Source organism: Penicillium bovifimosum (assembly GCF_028826915.1).
Source record: "Penicillium bovifimosum strain IBT 22155 chromosome Unknown utg000007l_segment0_segment0, whole genome shotgun sequence".
Classification (NCBI taxonomy): domain Eukaryota; kingdom Fungi; phylum Ascomycota; class Eurotiomycetes; order Eurotiales; family Aspergillaceae; genus Penicillium; species Penicillium bovifimosum.
In genome coordinates, this window is record NW_026622716.1 from 319,763 (window position 1) to 334,422 (window position 14,660).

Below are 14,660 nucleotides of genomic sequence, written 5' to 3' on the forward strand. Positions count from 1 at the left end.
ACCCTAAGGACATCGTTGTGAAAAGGCTGTGCAGATTTGTAGTCAATTGCACGTGAGATGAATGTACCCTAAGGACATCGTTGTGAAAAGGCTGTGCACATTTGTGTTCCTCAATGGCATCATGTATTCTTATTCTCTATGAGCTGTGTCTAGCGCAAAAAACTAAAATGGCCTCTCCAATGTCAACATGATCATGGAGCATGTTCAGTTGTTTTATGAATTGTAAGGAAATAATCAAGATAAGCTGAACCGCTATGCCTATTTCGTCCAGCGGTGGCTCTCATCACCCTCTTCCCAGGTATGCTCAACATAGCCGAGCTTCTTTTTCACTTCCTGGACCTTGGCGTGGTCGCCAGTGTTTTTTCCCAGGTTGTCGCTGAGCTTGACGGCGGGACTGCCGTTTGCAGTCGCAATCTTGATAACGATATTCAGGGGCTTGGACTTCTCTCCGGTTGAATTGTTGATGTAATCGTCTGCGACACGTAAGTATTTTGATATAGTGCAATCTCAAGACTCAGACATACTGGTAAAGAATGTGCCAACTCCAAATGTAGGATTGAAGCCTGCCTCTTCCGCAATGGTCTTATACTCAAGACAATTCTCAATGTTTAAAGAATCGGAGAACACCACCGTCTTCTTCTCGGCGATACCTTGGCTATCATAGAAGTCACGGATCATCTTGACAAAGTATGCTGGGTCTCCAGAGTCTTGGCGGACACCGGCGTAGCACTGAGCATAGGTCATGGTCAATGACATACCATCAGTCGTTGAACCTGGTGCTGAGATGGGCTTCTTGAATGCATCCAAGAAAGCCGGTGTACCGAAAGTGTCTGTGAGGGCAATTCCGAGGACCTAGAATTTCTCGTCAGTCTGGGGGTTTCCAACTGGAAATCAAGAAAAGAAAAAAAAATGAATACACATACCCCCTCTCCAAAACAGCCGAGCCAGTAACTCAATGCCAGCTCATTGGCATTCTCGTAGTCATCTGTGATGGCCGCGATGGTCATGTACCATTCGTGCGCCACAGTTCCAACAGCACTCAGATTGTACTTCATAGCAAAATGCACATTGCTAGTTCCAGTCAGCACGCCCGGCCAGCCCTGCTTCTTGCCTTCCTCCGCAGCACGGCAAAGACCCTTCATAACAAGGTCCTGGGTATGGTAGTCACGACGCCGGCGCGAGCCGAACTCAGAAAACACACATCCATTCTGAAGCAAAGTGCAGCCCTTGCGGTAAGCCTTATCTTCCTGGCAATGGTAGTCCCAGTCCCTATCACTGAACATGAAGTACGCCTGGCTAGTCAAGGCCAGCAGTGGGATTTCGTACAGGATTGTCTCGAGCCAGAGACCTTCAACCATGTACTCAATGTCTCCTTCATCGTCGTCACTGCCTGTATCATGTACCGGGGTGAACTTGATCTTGATGTGCTCAGCTGGTTTGAGGCGGAAGGTTTCTAGGAATTTGAGATACGCGTCGGGGAGGTAAGGGCATTTTTGACGGAGCCATTCTCGTTCTTCGTCGGTGACGCGGATCGCAGCCAGTACTATATGCGCGGGTTATTAGGAGCTGGTCAATCGTGGTAGTGAGGGTGTTTCCGTACACTCCATCTGCTCGAGAAGCCATTTGTATGCGCTGCGACGAAGTTTCATGTGCGGGGTCCGATTCGTGAAGCCGTAGGTCACGTCTGCGCTCGGGTCAGCTCCAATCCCAATTTCCTCGTCGGGGATACTTACGAACATCTGGGAAGTACTTCAGGACAGCACATTGCATCGTCAGCTTGTACAGATCTGTATCAAGAAGGGATGTGACGCCCTGTGGCAAGGGAACGTCTGGATCCATGTTGTTAGGTAGCCGGGAGGTCCGGTCTTTTGGTGGTGAGTCAGTGGAGAGGTATGGGTTGCCAGAAGCTGGAGACTGAATTAAATAGATATGAAGCCGGCAGAGGCCGAGCTGTTGCGTCTTTTCTGCTTTTTCCTGTCAAACAATCCATTTAGCGCGGGGAACACGGCGATATGCCGATAACTGTTTGCTTTGTTTGCAGCTTCTTCATTGCTGTCTGCGAGGCTTTTGCTCTTTTTCTTCTTTCAAGTCCTATTCTTGAGTATATCTCTATTAGCTCTGTGTATTCTTATTGCCCTCTAAGCATGTTCCAGTTCAAGAAAGCTATGCTATGCTTCAACATCAGGTTATTTTTGCGAGTGATACCTGAACTGGCCGTTGCTACTACAAAGCAAGCTGCATGCATTCCATGACCATGCGTAGTGATGCACCTATGTGATTGTGTTCCTGCATTCACAAAGAAAAGACCTACATCGACATCAAAGAAAGTAGGTAGCATATCTAGGTGCTTAATTGCTGGAACGTTTGGGCCGGATGTACGGCCACATGCTCTAATTTGGTGGCTCAGATGAACAATTCACATTATAAAGGAACGGACGCATGTGGTTCTGAACATAATAAAGTCAAATCGCGTCGATGTTGAGTTTCGTCTTTCAAAAACCGACGATCCAATCCACTTTGATTCTGTGCAAAAAAAGAAATGTGCATCATCCGTGAATCGAACACGGGCCTCGTCGATGGCAACGACGAATTCTACCACTAGACCAATGATGCTAGTTCATGTACTGAGGGTCCATATTATGTTAGAAGAGCCTAAATCTCAAAACACAATCGTAGCTCTGGTTTACTGCCCGTGTACTACGAATTTTTGGAAGTTTTCTGTGGCGATGTCTATTTTACGTTACAGGGCTATGTAAAAGGTCAGAATCAGCTACAGGTAGGTGATCTCCGGGCAATGAATTCCATGTAGGTAGTATTGCCCGAGGACAATGTTGTAAACAGGTATCCTATTGACCCAGGTTGGACCTAGGAGATATATATTGTTTGTCATCGAGGCCCATACCTATAGATACAGACAACCTGAAGGTTCGATTAGCGCTATGTCACTACCGCCAGAGCCTTGCTGTAACTCATCAATGGGCCCAAGCACCGTACAGCTAGACCTCCATCCATTCCTTCTCATTTTGATCAGCAAAGCTGTCCTGGTAGGGATGTTTCTCAATCCATTCCTCTGCGCCGACAACAGTCGCAGATTGCTCATAAAATTCGCTGAGCACATCGTTCAGTTCTAATAATTGTCAGTATATCTCAATGCAGTCTCAGTCATTCTCCGAGTACTCACTTTCAACTTCCATAGGTTGCGAAGGCTGCAGGGAAAAGCGAGAAACTCCTTCCCTCCACAACACCAGCGCCGGGGGAATCCGAGTGCCTGAAACAATGAGTTGATATTCCTTGAACATTGATTATGGAGAGTCATACCTCGCTGAATGCAGATAACACTGGGATCCATAAGGGACTTCCCATCACCGATCTCTTCTTGGTATCGCTCAAAATCAAATCGAAGCATTTGTTGCATGAGGCGAGTGTTTGGCATAAAGATTGGGCCATTGGAGTCTGATAACACATTCAGTTAGTCTTTCATCAAGGGCAGGTGGCGGGATACGATTCAACTCACAAGGACTTGATTTTGAAATCGTCGCATGCACCAGACCATCATCCGACACACTGACTGCATCCTTCCTGTGACGGGTCTCATCCTGGCGCACATCATATAATGTCGCCTTGCGCTCGAGCTGGAATCGATACATGGTCGCTGGGAACGAGGTATGCGTCGAAATCAGTGAGAATCCCCGGACTTGATGGATGTTCAGTCGGGCGGCTGGTAGCCATTTGGTGGTAAACATGGTGGCTGATATGTGTTGAAAGCTGATGTTGGGGAAATTTCTGATGCGTTTATGAGGTTCAATTAAATGCCGATATGGGATGGATAACAACGGAAAGTTAAATTTAGGAAAAAGCCTCGAATGGATACCGACTATCCCGCACCGCGGGGAATGCAAACACTAGACTGAACTCAAGCGGATCCACGGAGTGATATCTTGGATTCTTGATTGTGAGGACTAGATGGTCTACCACCACAACACCCAAAGGTTCATGGTATCCAAGTGTTTTGACAATGTGTCCCCTGGGGCCGAGTGAGCCGACCGAACATTTACCCGCACATTTACCCGCACTGGTGACTGTCGCCCAATCAAACCCTCGGGATATTTGATCACGTGTGTACCCACTTACCGAAAATCAAGTCAAGTCCATGCACAACCGGCCACTGTCATCTTCATCAAACTGGCTCACGGGTCACTTCTATTATGAGTAACAGTTGTAACTTGACCCGTGGATCACTGGATCTAGGCCGAAGTAGTGCTGTTAGGCTATGAGGCTATGTGACCCCCTGGCCTCTGATTGGCATACTTGACTCTGTCTGGTCATGTCATTGTGACCTTCACACCTATCTATCGGCTGCTTCTCACCCAGATAGTTCCTCCCTTCTTCGCCTATCTATCCGTCAATTCATCTCCCAATTTACACCAAGTTCTTAAACGCCGCAGTATCTACACTCGCCCTCATGTCTTCTCTTCAATCTTTAGTTCACTTGATCTCATTTCGTCAAATTTCGTCAACATGACTTTATCCCAAGCTCAGCCGCATGCCTTTCTCCGATCCCTCTTTCAACAAATCAACGTTTTTGAAGATGACTTCCCTTCTCTTGAATCTCTGCAAGCGCTCGGAATCCAAGCATCCCAAGTGTCCTTGGATACGGAGAAACACGACACTGTGAAATTCGACCCGTGCTTCTTTGAACCTCAACCGGCCAACGGGGTTCTTCAGAGATATCCTGTAGACCATACGGATTCAGCAGGAGGCGCTCTCAAGTTGTCCCCTCCTCTTAGCGTGCAGGATATCATGGATAGGTCCTTGCAGATATACCCCCCTGGAGTCGCACCAATCCGTGAGAACCTTACAGAAGAGGACCGTGTGATTTTCGAAACTGATCCTAGAGAGGAAGCAACTGAGTTAGAGAATTTTGTCCATCGTCACCTACTCAAGGCTAGGGCACGATCTCCATCGGAGGAGACCACTCTGGACCGTCGGACCCAATGTCGCTGGTAGTAAGTAGACTGCAACCTTGGAAAGAAGTTTATGTCCTATACGTGTATACTGGACTAACAACATTCTTGAAGTCCTCGACACAAAGAAGGCGACCCTGATTATGGGCAGGCCTTCGATCTCTCAAAGTGGTGGGAACTAATTAGTCATTACCGGTACCCCGATCTCCCTCGCAAGCCACATTCGATCATATCATGCGTATCTATGATTTGTCCCAGGGAGACATATTGTGGAGTCACTACACCTGAGCTGTGTGCTATCGCGTGTGCGATGCTTCTTCGAGTCAATCATAAGCCATTCAGCACATGCCATATTCATCCAGTAAGATGTTTCGCTTGATATGATGTGGTCCATATCTAACAATTGCATAGGTTTTGGTTCTCTCTTACATGGGCAATAGGCGGGCGAGAATTATTCAAGCGCTGTACGATGGAAAGACACTGGCCTTGCAATACTCGCCATTTTGGAACTTTGCAGATGCAGAAAGGGCATCACTGCAAGTGTTCGTCCGATATGGATTGAGTAAGCCAGTTGGTGGTCCAGGTCGGGTGATAACTACCTACCCGCCCCCATTCCCTGTAACTTAGATAGTCCTTGCTTTCTGATTCGGTTAAGGAGCATATCGACCCTAGGTTACACCCATAAGCACACCTCTCTCCCAGGAGCAGGTCCATGGGCTGCTTCCTAGGACCATCAAGGCCATATAAGGTATCTCTCCTAGGACTACATCCTCACGGTTCCAGGAGCCGGCAATGCTATACCAAGTGGACGATTGATAGGTTTCGGTGATTTCGGTGATCAGACGAGGAGTGCATGATCATTTATTCAGAATGTTTTAAAAACTCGAGGATCTAGCGAGACGCTCGGCAAATTTGTCATTCTCGATCAAAGCCCCGAGATTCTCGATCAAACACCTCACGCTACGACATTTCGCCTGACGGGAAATCACCGTTCTCATGTTTATTTCAGTTGTTCAAACCGAGAAATCGAAATATTAGCCCGGTCTTGTTAATCACTTATCAATGGTAGGCGACGCTCTTCAATCAAAACAAGTCGAAGCTCATCCAGTATCGAATACATCTCAGGATCTCCCACCTTAGCGGCATGGTAAAACTTTCTGCAACCTTCTTGCAGCCTACTTTCATCGAAGATATCCGTCCCATCGACATACTCCAAAAGATAGCACAGGATAGCCATCCAATAAGTCGCGTAAGAAGAGTCGTAGTCACGACAAAGCAAAAGAATCACGGCCCCGCAATATTTCTCCGCAGAAGGGATTTTCACAGTACAAGGATGCGAGAAGCGTCCTCTGCCATGACCTGGAGTTGCCGACGGCAGTCGAGTGTCCGACGCAAGTATAACTAGATTGTTCTCAGGCATGAACCTAAGGTCTTCGAATTCCCAAAGCACATCCGATTTTCGATAAAGTGAGACAGCAATTTCATCATCGATATGTAGGTGCTTGGATGCCGGTGGGACTCGTGGAGTCTCTGAGTGCCGACAGTTGCTTTGGATACAGGGTAGGAACCCGGCACTCGTGAGTGAAGAGAATGCGATCTCGATTAGATCATCTGGGATAACGAAAGCTGCTTCCTGTTAGAAGATTAGTGCCAAGTAGACTCTGCGGTCAGTCAAGAGAACACTGACATCCACAATTGTGGGAACTCCGTAAATAGTGAGTAGATAGTTGCCCCAAAGAAGGTTGGGGACATCTATGGAGTCGAGAAGACTGGAAATAGATGAGATAAGATCGTTGCTCAACTTTTGGTCAGTGAAGTGGAAATCAGCCATTACTAATAACTATGAAGTCTGGACTCTAGACTCTAGAGCAACAAGAGTTTGGATTTTTCTCACTTTAGCTAGCGACAGGAATAGGTCGGGGACTAAAGAATGGTGGCATGGATCACATGATCAACTGGCGAGTCAACTGATCAGTCAACTGGCGAGGATTCCCGCTAATCACCAACTGGCGGGTCATGGAGTACATAACATGAAGTAGTATGTAGTATGATAGTATCATTCAGCAAATAACAATAAAGAACATTAAAGCCCAGAGAGTAAGATGCAATAACTCGCTAATACTCGACTTGCCAGTCAGGAAATGCCAACACCAGTGTCGACAATACAAGATGAAAATGAAAGCACGAAAGCTCATCTCTCGAAAGAAGCATCGACACGAAGAATAAGAGAAGATAAAAAAGGGAACATTGAACAATACATCCAGATAATTCCCATAGTGGCACAGCCACATATCCCAAGTCTAACCAGAAAACCTCATTCCGCATCTATCGATACTCAGGATTCAGGAGTCCTAAGTCTTTCTGCAGCTCGAATTCACCCTCCCTAAGCTTTTTAGCCTCACTATCCCTCCCATGCCCTGCATCAGACCACAGTGACGTTATCGCCCCAGACGGAACAGCAGACAGAGAAAGATCAGAACACAACGTGTGTCTGTCACAGGCGTAGCCGACAAGCACGAGCTTTTCCTCTACTTCATGGCCGTGCTGGCCGTATGAGGAGCAAGGGTCGACGGAGTGTTCGAAGTAGAGGCATTTGCAGACGGAGTAGCGCTCGATGACCCTGTAGCACATCTTGCTGGATGATGTCTTTGTAGCAGTGTTGGGATGGAGGTAGGATTTCGGTAGTGTAGGTCGTACAGTCTCAGATGGCAATTGAGGGATGAAGGATCGGGTTGTTTGTTGCAGCCTCTGAGGTTGGATGAAGTTGGATGAGGTTGAAAGAATGCGAGCCAGTCGATTCAATAGTGGAAGGAGTGAAACCTTATGACATAGGTAGTTGCTCTTGCCTGAAGAACGAAAAGGAAAGAGAAGGAACGAAGGAGAGGGAAGTAATATAAGTGAGCGTATATAGCAGTAAGACTGAGAATAATAATGGCAACTACTGATTTAATGCAATGATGTAGATCCAGCTGATCAGCCCTATGTCTCCATGTGGCAGCCCCAGGCAGCAAACGGACGGGGCGCGCCCAGACAATCACTGGACTAGTTGCAATCACAACTGAGATGCATAGTGGGGTTATACGAAAATCAACCAGTCCAGTCCTCATGTCTCCAGACTCCCGTCTTTTACCAGGCTTGTATAGTAGTCAGAACGAGACACAGTTGAATGTTATCCCCGGCAGATCCGGTCAGACGAACATCCAACACAGCGAACCACTAGCCACTAGGTATAGTTCGGGGCGTTCAAGTCTCAACACAGCCCCAGAGCAACTGCGACTCATAGGACTATTGACCGCAACATCTCCCTACAAATCGTGAATATACCCACTTAAATATCCCCAGTCCACGCGGTAACGATATTGTCTCATATCTTCTCTTATCTTTTTCATTTCAGTTCTGTCTGTTCTGTTCTTTTTGCTTTTTGCTCGAAGGGTGGAGCAAATTAGGCGCCCACATTCAGCTGACCTGACGCTAAGACAAGACCAAGACTTGAGACGAATTTCGTGAAGAACCGGTTTTCGGAACTAACACGCTAGGGTTTCCGTACAGCAGGTTCAGGACCTGTATGTGGGATGCCACAGACTGTAGCTGAGAGGGGGAGTGAGAGGGGGAGTTCGCCCTTGGCGGTAGTTAGTTCGGGCAATCGGAGGGCGAGGAATGGAGAATAGAAGGAGAGCGAGGGTTGGGTAGGTATACATGAAGCGTTGCAGACACCCTACTGTTATCTACTGTGTACATGTAGACATACTCTCTACATTAATGATTGATAGTGGACTCTGAAGAATTAGTGAAGTGCATAATACTTCTGACATCATACACAAACGGACCAACGGTCTTCAACGGGCAAAAAGTAAAGCGGGGGAAATCCTGAAAGCGTATGGCAGTGTGCAAAGAGCCCGTGCTAAAATTCCATCCATTCCACAAGGTAACAAGGCCTCTAAACTCCGTTTCAGATCGATCCCATTGCACCATGACTCAACCCGCGTGCTAATCCCAGTCGCAGCATTCGGAGGATATCCTCGCCCTTAGCATCGCTGGGGAGTCCAGCGCGCCAGTCCCAGCCGCGGTCTGCGCTGGATGTGTCGCCTGGGTTGGGGACCAGAACGCCTGAGCTGCCTATGGAGCCAGAGCCGGAGCGATTGCGCGCTGACTCGAGCATGTCGTTGCCGATGAGGGAGAAGGTGGATGCGGAGAAGTCGGTGACGGATTTTTTCAAGAGGGCGCTAGGGGATGGCGGGCCGTCGGAGTCCCCACGGGAGGAGGACTGGTACTCGAGTAAGGTGGAGCGGAAACATTCCTCGCACTGTGCGTACACGCGGGGAGTGACGGTTTCCAGGTCCTCGATGGCAGATAGGATGGTGAACTGTTGGGAGACGGAAAGGAATGCAGTGGGTTCTGGTGGAACATTAGTACTAGGCAAGATAGTCGACGGATTCAAATCAGGACACCCACGGTTCACAAATGCACAGGCTTCGCCCAGCAGAGCTAGCAGTCCGTCGACCTGCACAGCAGAATCACGGTCTGGGTCATAGAGACCTCCGTAGATATTATCAGCGGCACTCCCAATGACAGCCACAAGAGCTTGCGCAGCGGCGCGACGTCGAGCCAATGGCTTGTAGCGTGGTCGCTGACTCTCTTGTAATTCAAATTCCTCATCGCGGATTTCGTAGAATCGGCGCAATGTCGCGTAGCCACTCAGGTAGAATTGTAGGATTCGAGCTGCTTCTTCGTCCACCTGTGCAATAGTCGACAAGCAGGCTTTTGGCTCCTTCATCAAGGAGCGGAGTTGTTCATCGAGATCGGCCGTTGCAGGGTATGCGCGTGATTGGACCAAGCTGTAGGAGATCAAGAGGTCAACTACTGACTTGACCTTGCGCCGACTCTGCGCGCGAGCGTAGCAGACGAGTGCCAGGCCGAAGTTCTCGGATTTCGACACCAACATGTCTCCGAATCGCTCAGAAACTCGGCGCCCTTGGTCCTCTAAACCAAGCTCTGAGCAGAGGACCACCAGTTTGTCTAACTGATCGGGGCTTTCTAGAGGAAGTTTGTCCACAATCTCGGAGACAGCCTTTTTCATCTGGCTAGCATCATCGAAACGGCTCAACACCTCAAGAGACAGTTCCCATCCCTCACGGGAGCTGTGCTCGTTATCGATCACGGGTCGGTCATACAGTCCGAAGGCGTAGTGACGGAGAATGTCGTCTTTGTGCAGATGACGAGCCGGAGACTTGTCATCCTGCCCGTAGGAGAGGACCATCAGATCAGTCTCAGACAGACCAGGCAGCGTCTTTTGACTGCTACCAGACTCGAACCAGCCTCCTAGGCTGGCAAGTTCTGCCACAGCGGCGGCCACGCACAGTGACCATGACTGGAGTAGTTCCAGTACACCCTGCACGTTACCTTCGAATACAGATGCGAGACCGACTTCGACGCTGCTGAGAGAATTGGGTCTGAAGTCAGCGTTGTCGGACGCATCGCTAGTAGTGTGACTAATGGCCAGTTCAAGGCGGTCAAGGTATGCGCCACGCATGTTGCGATCAACGGCGCGAACTTGGTTCTTGGGACCACGTGAGCGCAGGAAGTCTTGGAAGGTGTCGCTGGATTTGCTAGCAGCGAGATCCATGCTGGAACCGTCGTCATCTTCACCGTCCCACCATGCAGTCAATGCGATAGTCGCCTCCACCCAGTCCTGGGACCTGGCCTTGATAGCAGATGGGTCACCTAGGATGATGCGGTAGATAGACCGCAAGCATTGGTAAATCGACCACGGCACGCGGCTCTCGGCCATACGAGCCGATTGGGCGAACGAGATCCGGTTCTTATTGCAGTTTTGGTTGAAAGTGGGCATTCCAAAGTTGACAGCCTGGAAGCGATTATCCTGGACTGGCACGATCGATTCATCCCGTTCCTCTCCTTCAGCAAACTCCTCCAGGTCAGTGATAGCGGAGACAACCCGTTTGCGGTACTGCGACCACTCCAGACCGGTGACCTCCCAGTCCCCAGACTGATTTCCAGGACATGTTTCGAGTATTTGAAGAGCCTTGTTGACGCAGTGCTGGATGTTTTGCAGCTGTGTGCCGCGATAACCAGGCTGTGGGAGTCCATCCTCCAATGCAGATCGCGCATAATTGAAGTCTGCAGAACGAAGAACGTCGGCGGCATCGGCCAACCGGCCGCGCAGAACAGACGCAATGATGATATCCCAGAAGTTCGAAGAGGCGGTCGGGTTGGGTTCCACATATTTCAAGGCCTGAAGGTTATTGGTCTGCGATGCATGGTTCTCGCTGAGCCAGTCGAGCAGCACATGTGGCAGGGGTTTAGGGGAGGGGTTTCGTGCCAGAGTTTTGACCATACCGGCAGCTCCGGTGCGCATAGGGTTGATGTGACTGGTCGAGGGCATTTCACGAGGCGGGTGGTGAATCCGTAGCAGCAATGAAGCCAGGTAGATAGCTTTCACAAGGTCAGGAGACCTTTCGCCGGGCCCAATTTCAGAGTGGGCACCATAGGGCCGCTCAATGCCACTTTCGTCTGCGCAATCTTGCCAATTCTCTGTCAATTCCTTCGTCACGCTCGACAACACAGCATCGAAGTCAACGTGTTTGTATTCCGCGGCCTTGAGTTCGTCCATAAGCTTTCCTAGAGCATCCTCCGTTTCGAGAATCATTTCTTTGGGCTCATTGACGGGGGGAATGCGAGACCTGGCAGCCATGTTGTGAAGGATGGATGGCATCGCGGACGGCTTCTTCGGGGCCAGGTTCTTGCGGAGGGGCGACTGGTGCGCCCAGTGTTCGTCAAGTTTCGGTCGCTTGGCATCACTGGGGTTCGAGTAGATCTGTTTGCGCTGAGCACCCATAGAGGGCTGGGAACCGAACGGGTTTCCGAAGGCTGAGTCCAGGAAATTAAAGTTCTTGGGCTGATTTAGGTCGCCGACATCCATTTCATCTTCGGGTTGTTCGTCCTCTTCTTCGAGTTCCTCTTCGGGAAGCTCTTGTTCCTCCTCTTCCATCTGGTCTTCCGGCTCGTCGTGGTAGTCGGACATTTGCGATGACTTGAACCCATTGGATTGCCCAAAGCTCGTCGTTGAATCCCCAAGTCCTCCATTCATCACACCAAACCGCAGGCTGGACTGGGCGGCGGGCTTTGTGGAAGCTTTTGGCTGCTGAGGCATGGAAAAATCGGTCGGTCCGAAAGACGACCCAAAGATGCTATCACTTGTGTTGAGGTTACCGGATTTAGTGAAGATGGAGTTGGAGAAGTCATTGCGCGAGAAAGAGTTCTGGTTTGTTGAGACTGTGTTTTCATTTCTGGAGAAGGAGTTGATGCGAGAGCCGCCATTGATATTGGATGTAGAATGCGGTATGAACGAGCCTGCGGTAGATGGCGGCGGGCCGGCAGGAGTTGTCGACACGTTACTCCAGAGACTGCGAGAGCGATCTTTCGCCGGGGTCTCGGGTGGACTAGACTCGTAGGGCACTTGGAACGACATCGTGACAGAGTTGATCAAACTGAGTAGAGACGGGTTGACGGCATCAGAGGATGCAAGTTTTGGGCCGCAACAGGTCTAAGGACGGTGAGAGGGATGAGATGACAATTTCAAGTGCCAAAGGTAAGTGTTGTCGGGCGAGGAAGAAGTCCGGGGCAATGGGATATCAGTAAGGGAAGATCCCTCTCCTCCAAGCTTGACTTGTTTTTCTTGCCCTTCACTTTCACGACGCGACGGCGAAGGTTCTCAGGCACCAAGGCTTCAAGGCTAACATCATGTGATGTAGAGCAAGCCTAATTGGCTCACGTGATCTTAACTCACGACGTCAGACCCCCTTCGTAGGTGCTCTTCACTTACACTACTCCGTATTTCTTCACAGCAGTACAGAGTACTACGGTAACTACTTTCCGCACTGTCTTACCTTTTAGGAAATGTAGGAGAACAACACAACGTCCCTTCAACGGCGGCCAGATCTAGGCCTCTTGCGAGTTTGCGCTTCTGCAAGATCTTGTGCCACTTCAAGAGCAACACCGATGATGACTGTTATGAAGAAGGTTTTTCTGAAGTTAATCGATTCCTTAATACTAGAACAACAACACTGAAGAGATGAGAGAAAAGAGAAAAGAAGCAAGAGGAAGAAAGAGATAAATAGTGCCAGTCCGTCCTCTCATCATATGACCACCCTCCAACAGTCCTAGCTCCATGTATTCATCACAATGACCCTGGCCAGATTTTTCATACGGCCCTTCTCGCTTATATTCCACGGGCCGTACTCCTGCATCCTCAGTAATGGCAGTTCAGGGCGAGGATTCTCGGGAAGCGACGGCTCAGTTTCTATGAGCCCGCTTTTCAGATACTCGATGTATCTGGCGTCGCAGGAGGCAAGCGTGAGATATATCGACCGGTTGGCTTGCGACACAACCAGGCGTCTATAGTAGCTGATCAGAATCTCTATCCCGGTAATAACATTTCATCGAACTTACCGAGGTGGGGGGCGCTCTCGCTTTTTCCGGACGTCATGCATTAGCCATGCAATCATCTCGCCCGTCTCTTGCCAGGGCACCTCTGGTCGCCTTTTACGGCTCCGAGCGTTTGGCTTAACCTCGGCGATTGCGAAGACTTCGTCGTTCTTCGCCCTCAAGCAGCCATCCGTGCAGTCATTTGGTTATCACCAAAGACTACTGCGTCAAATGCTGAGCGGTCAACCTCCCACTGGCACCGCACGTCTCGCGCCTCGGGTACGTAGATCAACAGTGCCCTTAGAAGCAGCAGCAGGGCGTCATTGACGATTTGCTCGTCCTTGGTTGGAACCTGTACTGCGGCACTGGAACTGGTGGACCAATCGCTCGCTGCCGCTGATATCCCTGACTGCGAATGCAACGGCGATTGGCTGTCCGATCCTGACGCCATGCTCACATAGCTCGGCCGGGGAATCTCGCGCCGTTGGCGGGTGGTAGCGAGCGACTGTTCCATTGCGACGGAATCAGACTCGAGGCTTGTGGTCCAGCGAGCGGGCTTCATCGGCACTTTCTGCTGTGCTTCCTTGACGATAAGAAAGCAACCGAGCTCCCGATGGGCTACCCCTGTATCGTCAGGGTTTCCAAAGCGATCCAAATATGCCTTCCATTCGGGGAAGTTCCGTAAAGTCTCGGAGGTTTTTTCTTGATTGAATCGTCAAAGGCAGGAAACTGATTTATCGATTTTGGGGAGGGGGGGGATGCAGATCGCTCGCATTGCGATGAATTCCTGCAGAGTCGGTTTTGATGCCGAATGGAGATGTTCCAGACTGTGGAGATTGAGGTCTGCTGGTTCATATCCCTGTTGTTCTGCAGCCTGGGCCCATTGACCTTCGTTTTGCGGGAGATCAATTTGGTCGCTGTCCGATGTTCGGGGGGCCTTGATGGTCTGGGTGCTTTGCGGGGATACGCCTGAAGCAGACATTGTGGTTATTTGAGAGGCTCGCTTTTGAATAATATGAGGCTCTCGCAAAAGTTTCGGCCCAAGGACATGGAGAATCTAGAAGAGGGAATGGGGCCGATGTTACCAGCCAAATCTTTTAGATAAAAGAGTGCATTCAGACGAAACAACAACTATGAGGAAAGAAAAGAAAGAGAACAAGAAAGAATCCGCAGAAGACTTTTTATCTCTTCTCCCAGTCACAGGACATGTCCTCTTCCTCCTTAAGTTACAGGTTCTCACAGCTCTCGTATCAC

General features: G+C 49.7%; 7 protein-coding genes across 7 annotated transcripts; 1 reads left to right on the forward strand and 6 right to left on the reverse strand.

The window, feature by feature from the left end:
• Positions 1-258: 258 nt before the first annotated feature.
• On the reverse strand, positions 259-1,839 carry N7515_009050 (nicotinate phosphoribosyltransferase; the record flags this gene model as incomplete). Its single annotated transcript, XM_056669794.1, has 5 exons — positions 259-473; positions 525-852; positions 924-1,543; positions 1,601-1,684; positions 1,734-1,839. 5 exons carry the CDS (start codon positions 1,837-1,839, stop codon positions 259-261), a joined length of 1,353 nt encoding a protein of 450 aa, XP_056517593.1.
• A 1,157-nt stretch (positions 1,840-2,996) lies between these two features.
• N7515_009051 (uncharacterized protein) lies at positions 2,997-3,743 on the reverse strand (the record flags this gene model as incomplete). Its single annotated transcript, XM_056669795.1, has 4 exons — positions 2,997-3,127; positions 3,182-3,268; positions 3,319-3,453; positions 3,515-3,743. 4 exons carry the CDS (start codon positions 3,741-3,743, stop codon positions 2,997-2,999), a joined length of 582 nt encoding a protein of 193 aa, XP_056517594.1.
• Positions 3,744-4,518: 775 nt separating this feature from the next.
• N7515_009052 (uncharacterized protein) lies at positions 4,519-5,591 on the forward strand (the record flags this gene model as incomplete). The annotated part of the gene is made up of 3 exons (XM_056669796.1): positions 4,519-5,006; positions 5,079-5,325; positions 5,376-5,591. 3 exons carry the CDS (start codon positions 4,519-4,521, stop codon positions 5,589-5,591), a joined length of 951 nt encoding a protein of 316 aa, XP_056517595.1.
• A 421-nt stretch (positions 5,592-6,012) lies between these two features.
• Positions 6,013-6,795, reverse strand: N7515_009053 (uncharacterized protein; the record flags this gene model as incomplete). Its single annotated transcript, XM_056669797.1, has 2 exons — positions 6,013-6,597; positions 6,652-6,795. The coding sequence occupies 2 exons, from the start codon at positions 6,793-6,795 to the stop codon at positions 6,013-6,015; spliced, it is 729 nt and encodes a 242-aa protein (XP_056517596.1).
• A 494-nt stretch (positions 6,796-7,289) lies between these two features.
• On the reverse strand, positions 7,290-7,595 carry N7515_009054 (uncharacterized protein; the record flags this gene model as incomplete). The annotated part of the gene is made up of 1 exon (XM_056669798.1): positions 7,290-7,595. The coding sequence occupies one exon, from the start codon at positions 7,593-7,595 to the stop codon at positions 7,290-7,292; it is 306 nt and encodes a 101-aa protein (XP_056517597.1).
• A 1,318-nt stretch (positions 7,596-8,913) lies between these two features.
• N7515_009055 (putative nuclear pore complex subunit Nup85) lies at positions 8,914-12,450 on the reverse strand (the record flags this gene model as incomplete). The annotated part of the gene is made up of 1 exon (XM_056669799.1): positions 8,914-12,450. One exon carries the CDS (start codon positions 12,448-12,450, stop codon positions 8,914-8,916), a length of 3,537 nt encoding a protein of 1,178 aa, XP_056517598.1.
• A 691-nt stretch (positions 12,451-13,141) lies between these two features.
• On the reverse strand, positions 13,142-14,388 carry N7515_009056 (uncharacterized protein; the record flags this gene model as incomplete). The annotated part of the gene is made up of 4 exons (XM_056669800.1): positions 13,142-13,376; positions 13,431-13,576; positions 13,630-14,108; positions 14,235-14,388. 4 exons carry the CDS (start codon positions 14,386-14,388, stop codon positions 13,142-13,144), a joined length of 1,014 nt encoding a protein of 337 aa, XP_056517599.1.
• Between the last annotated feature and the right edge of the window lie 272 nt (positions 14,389-14,660).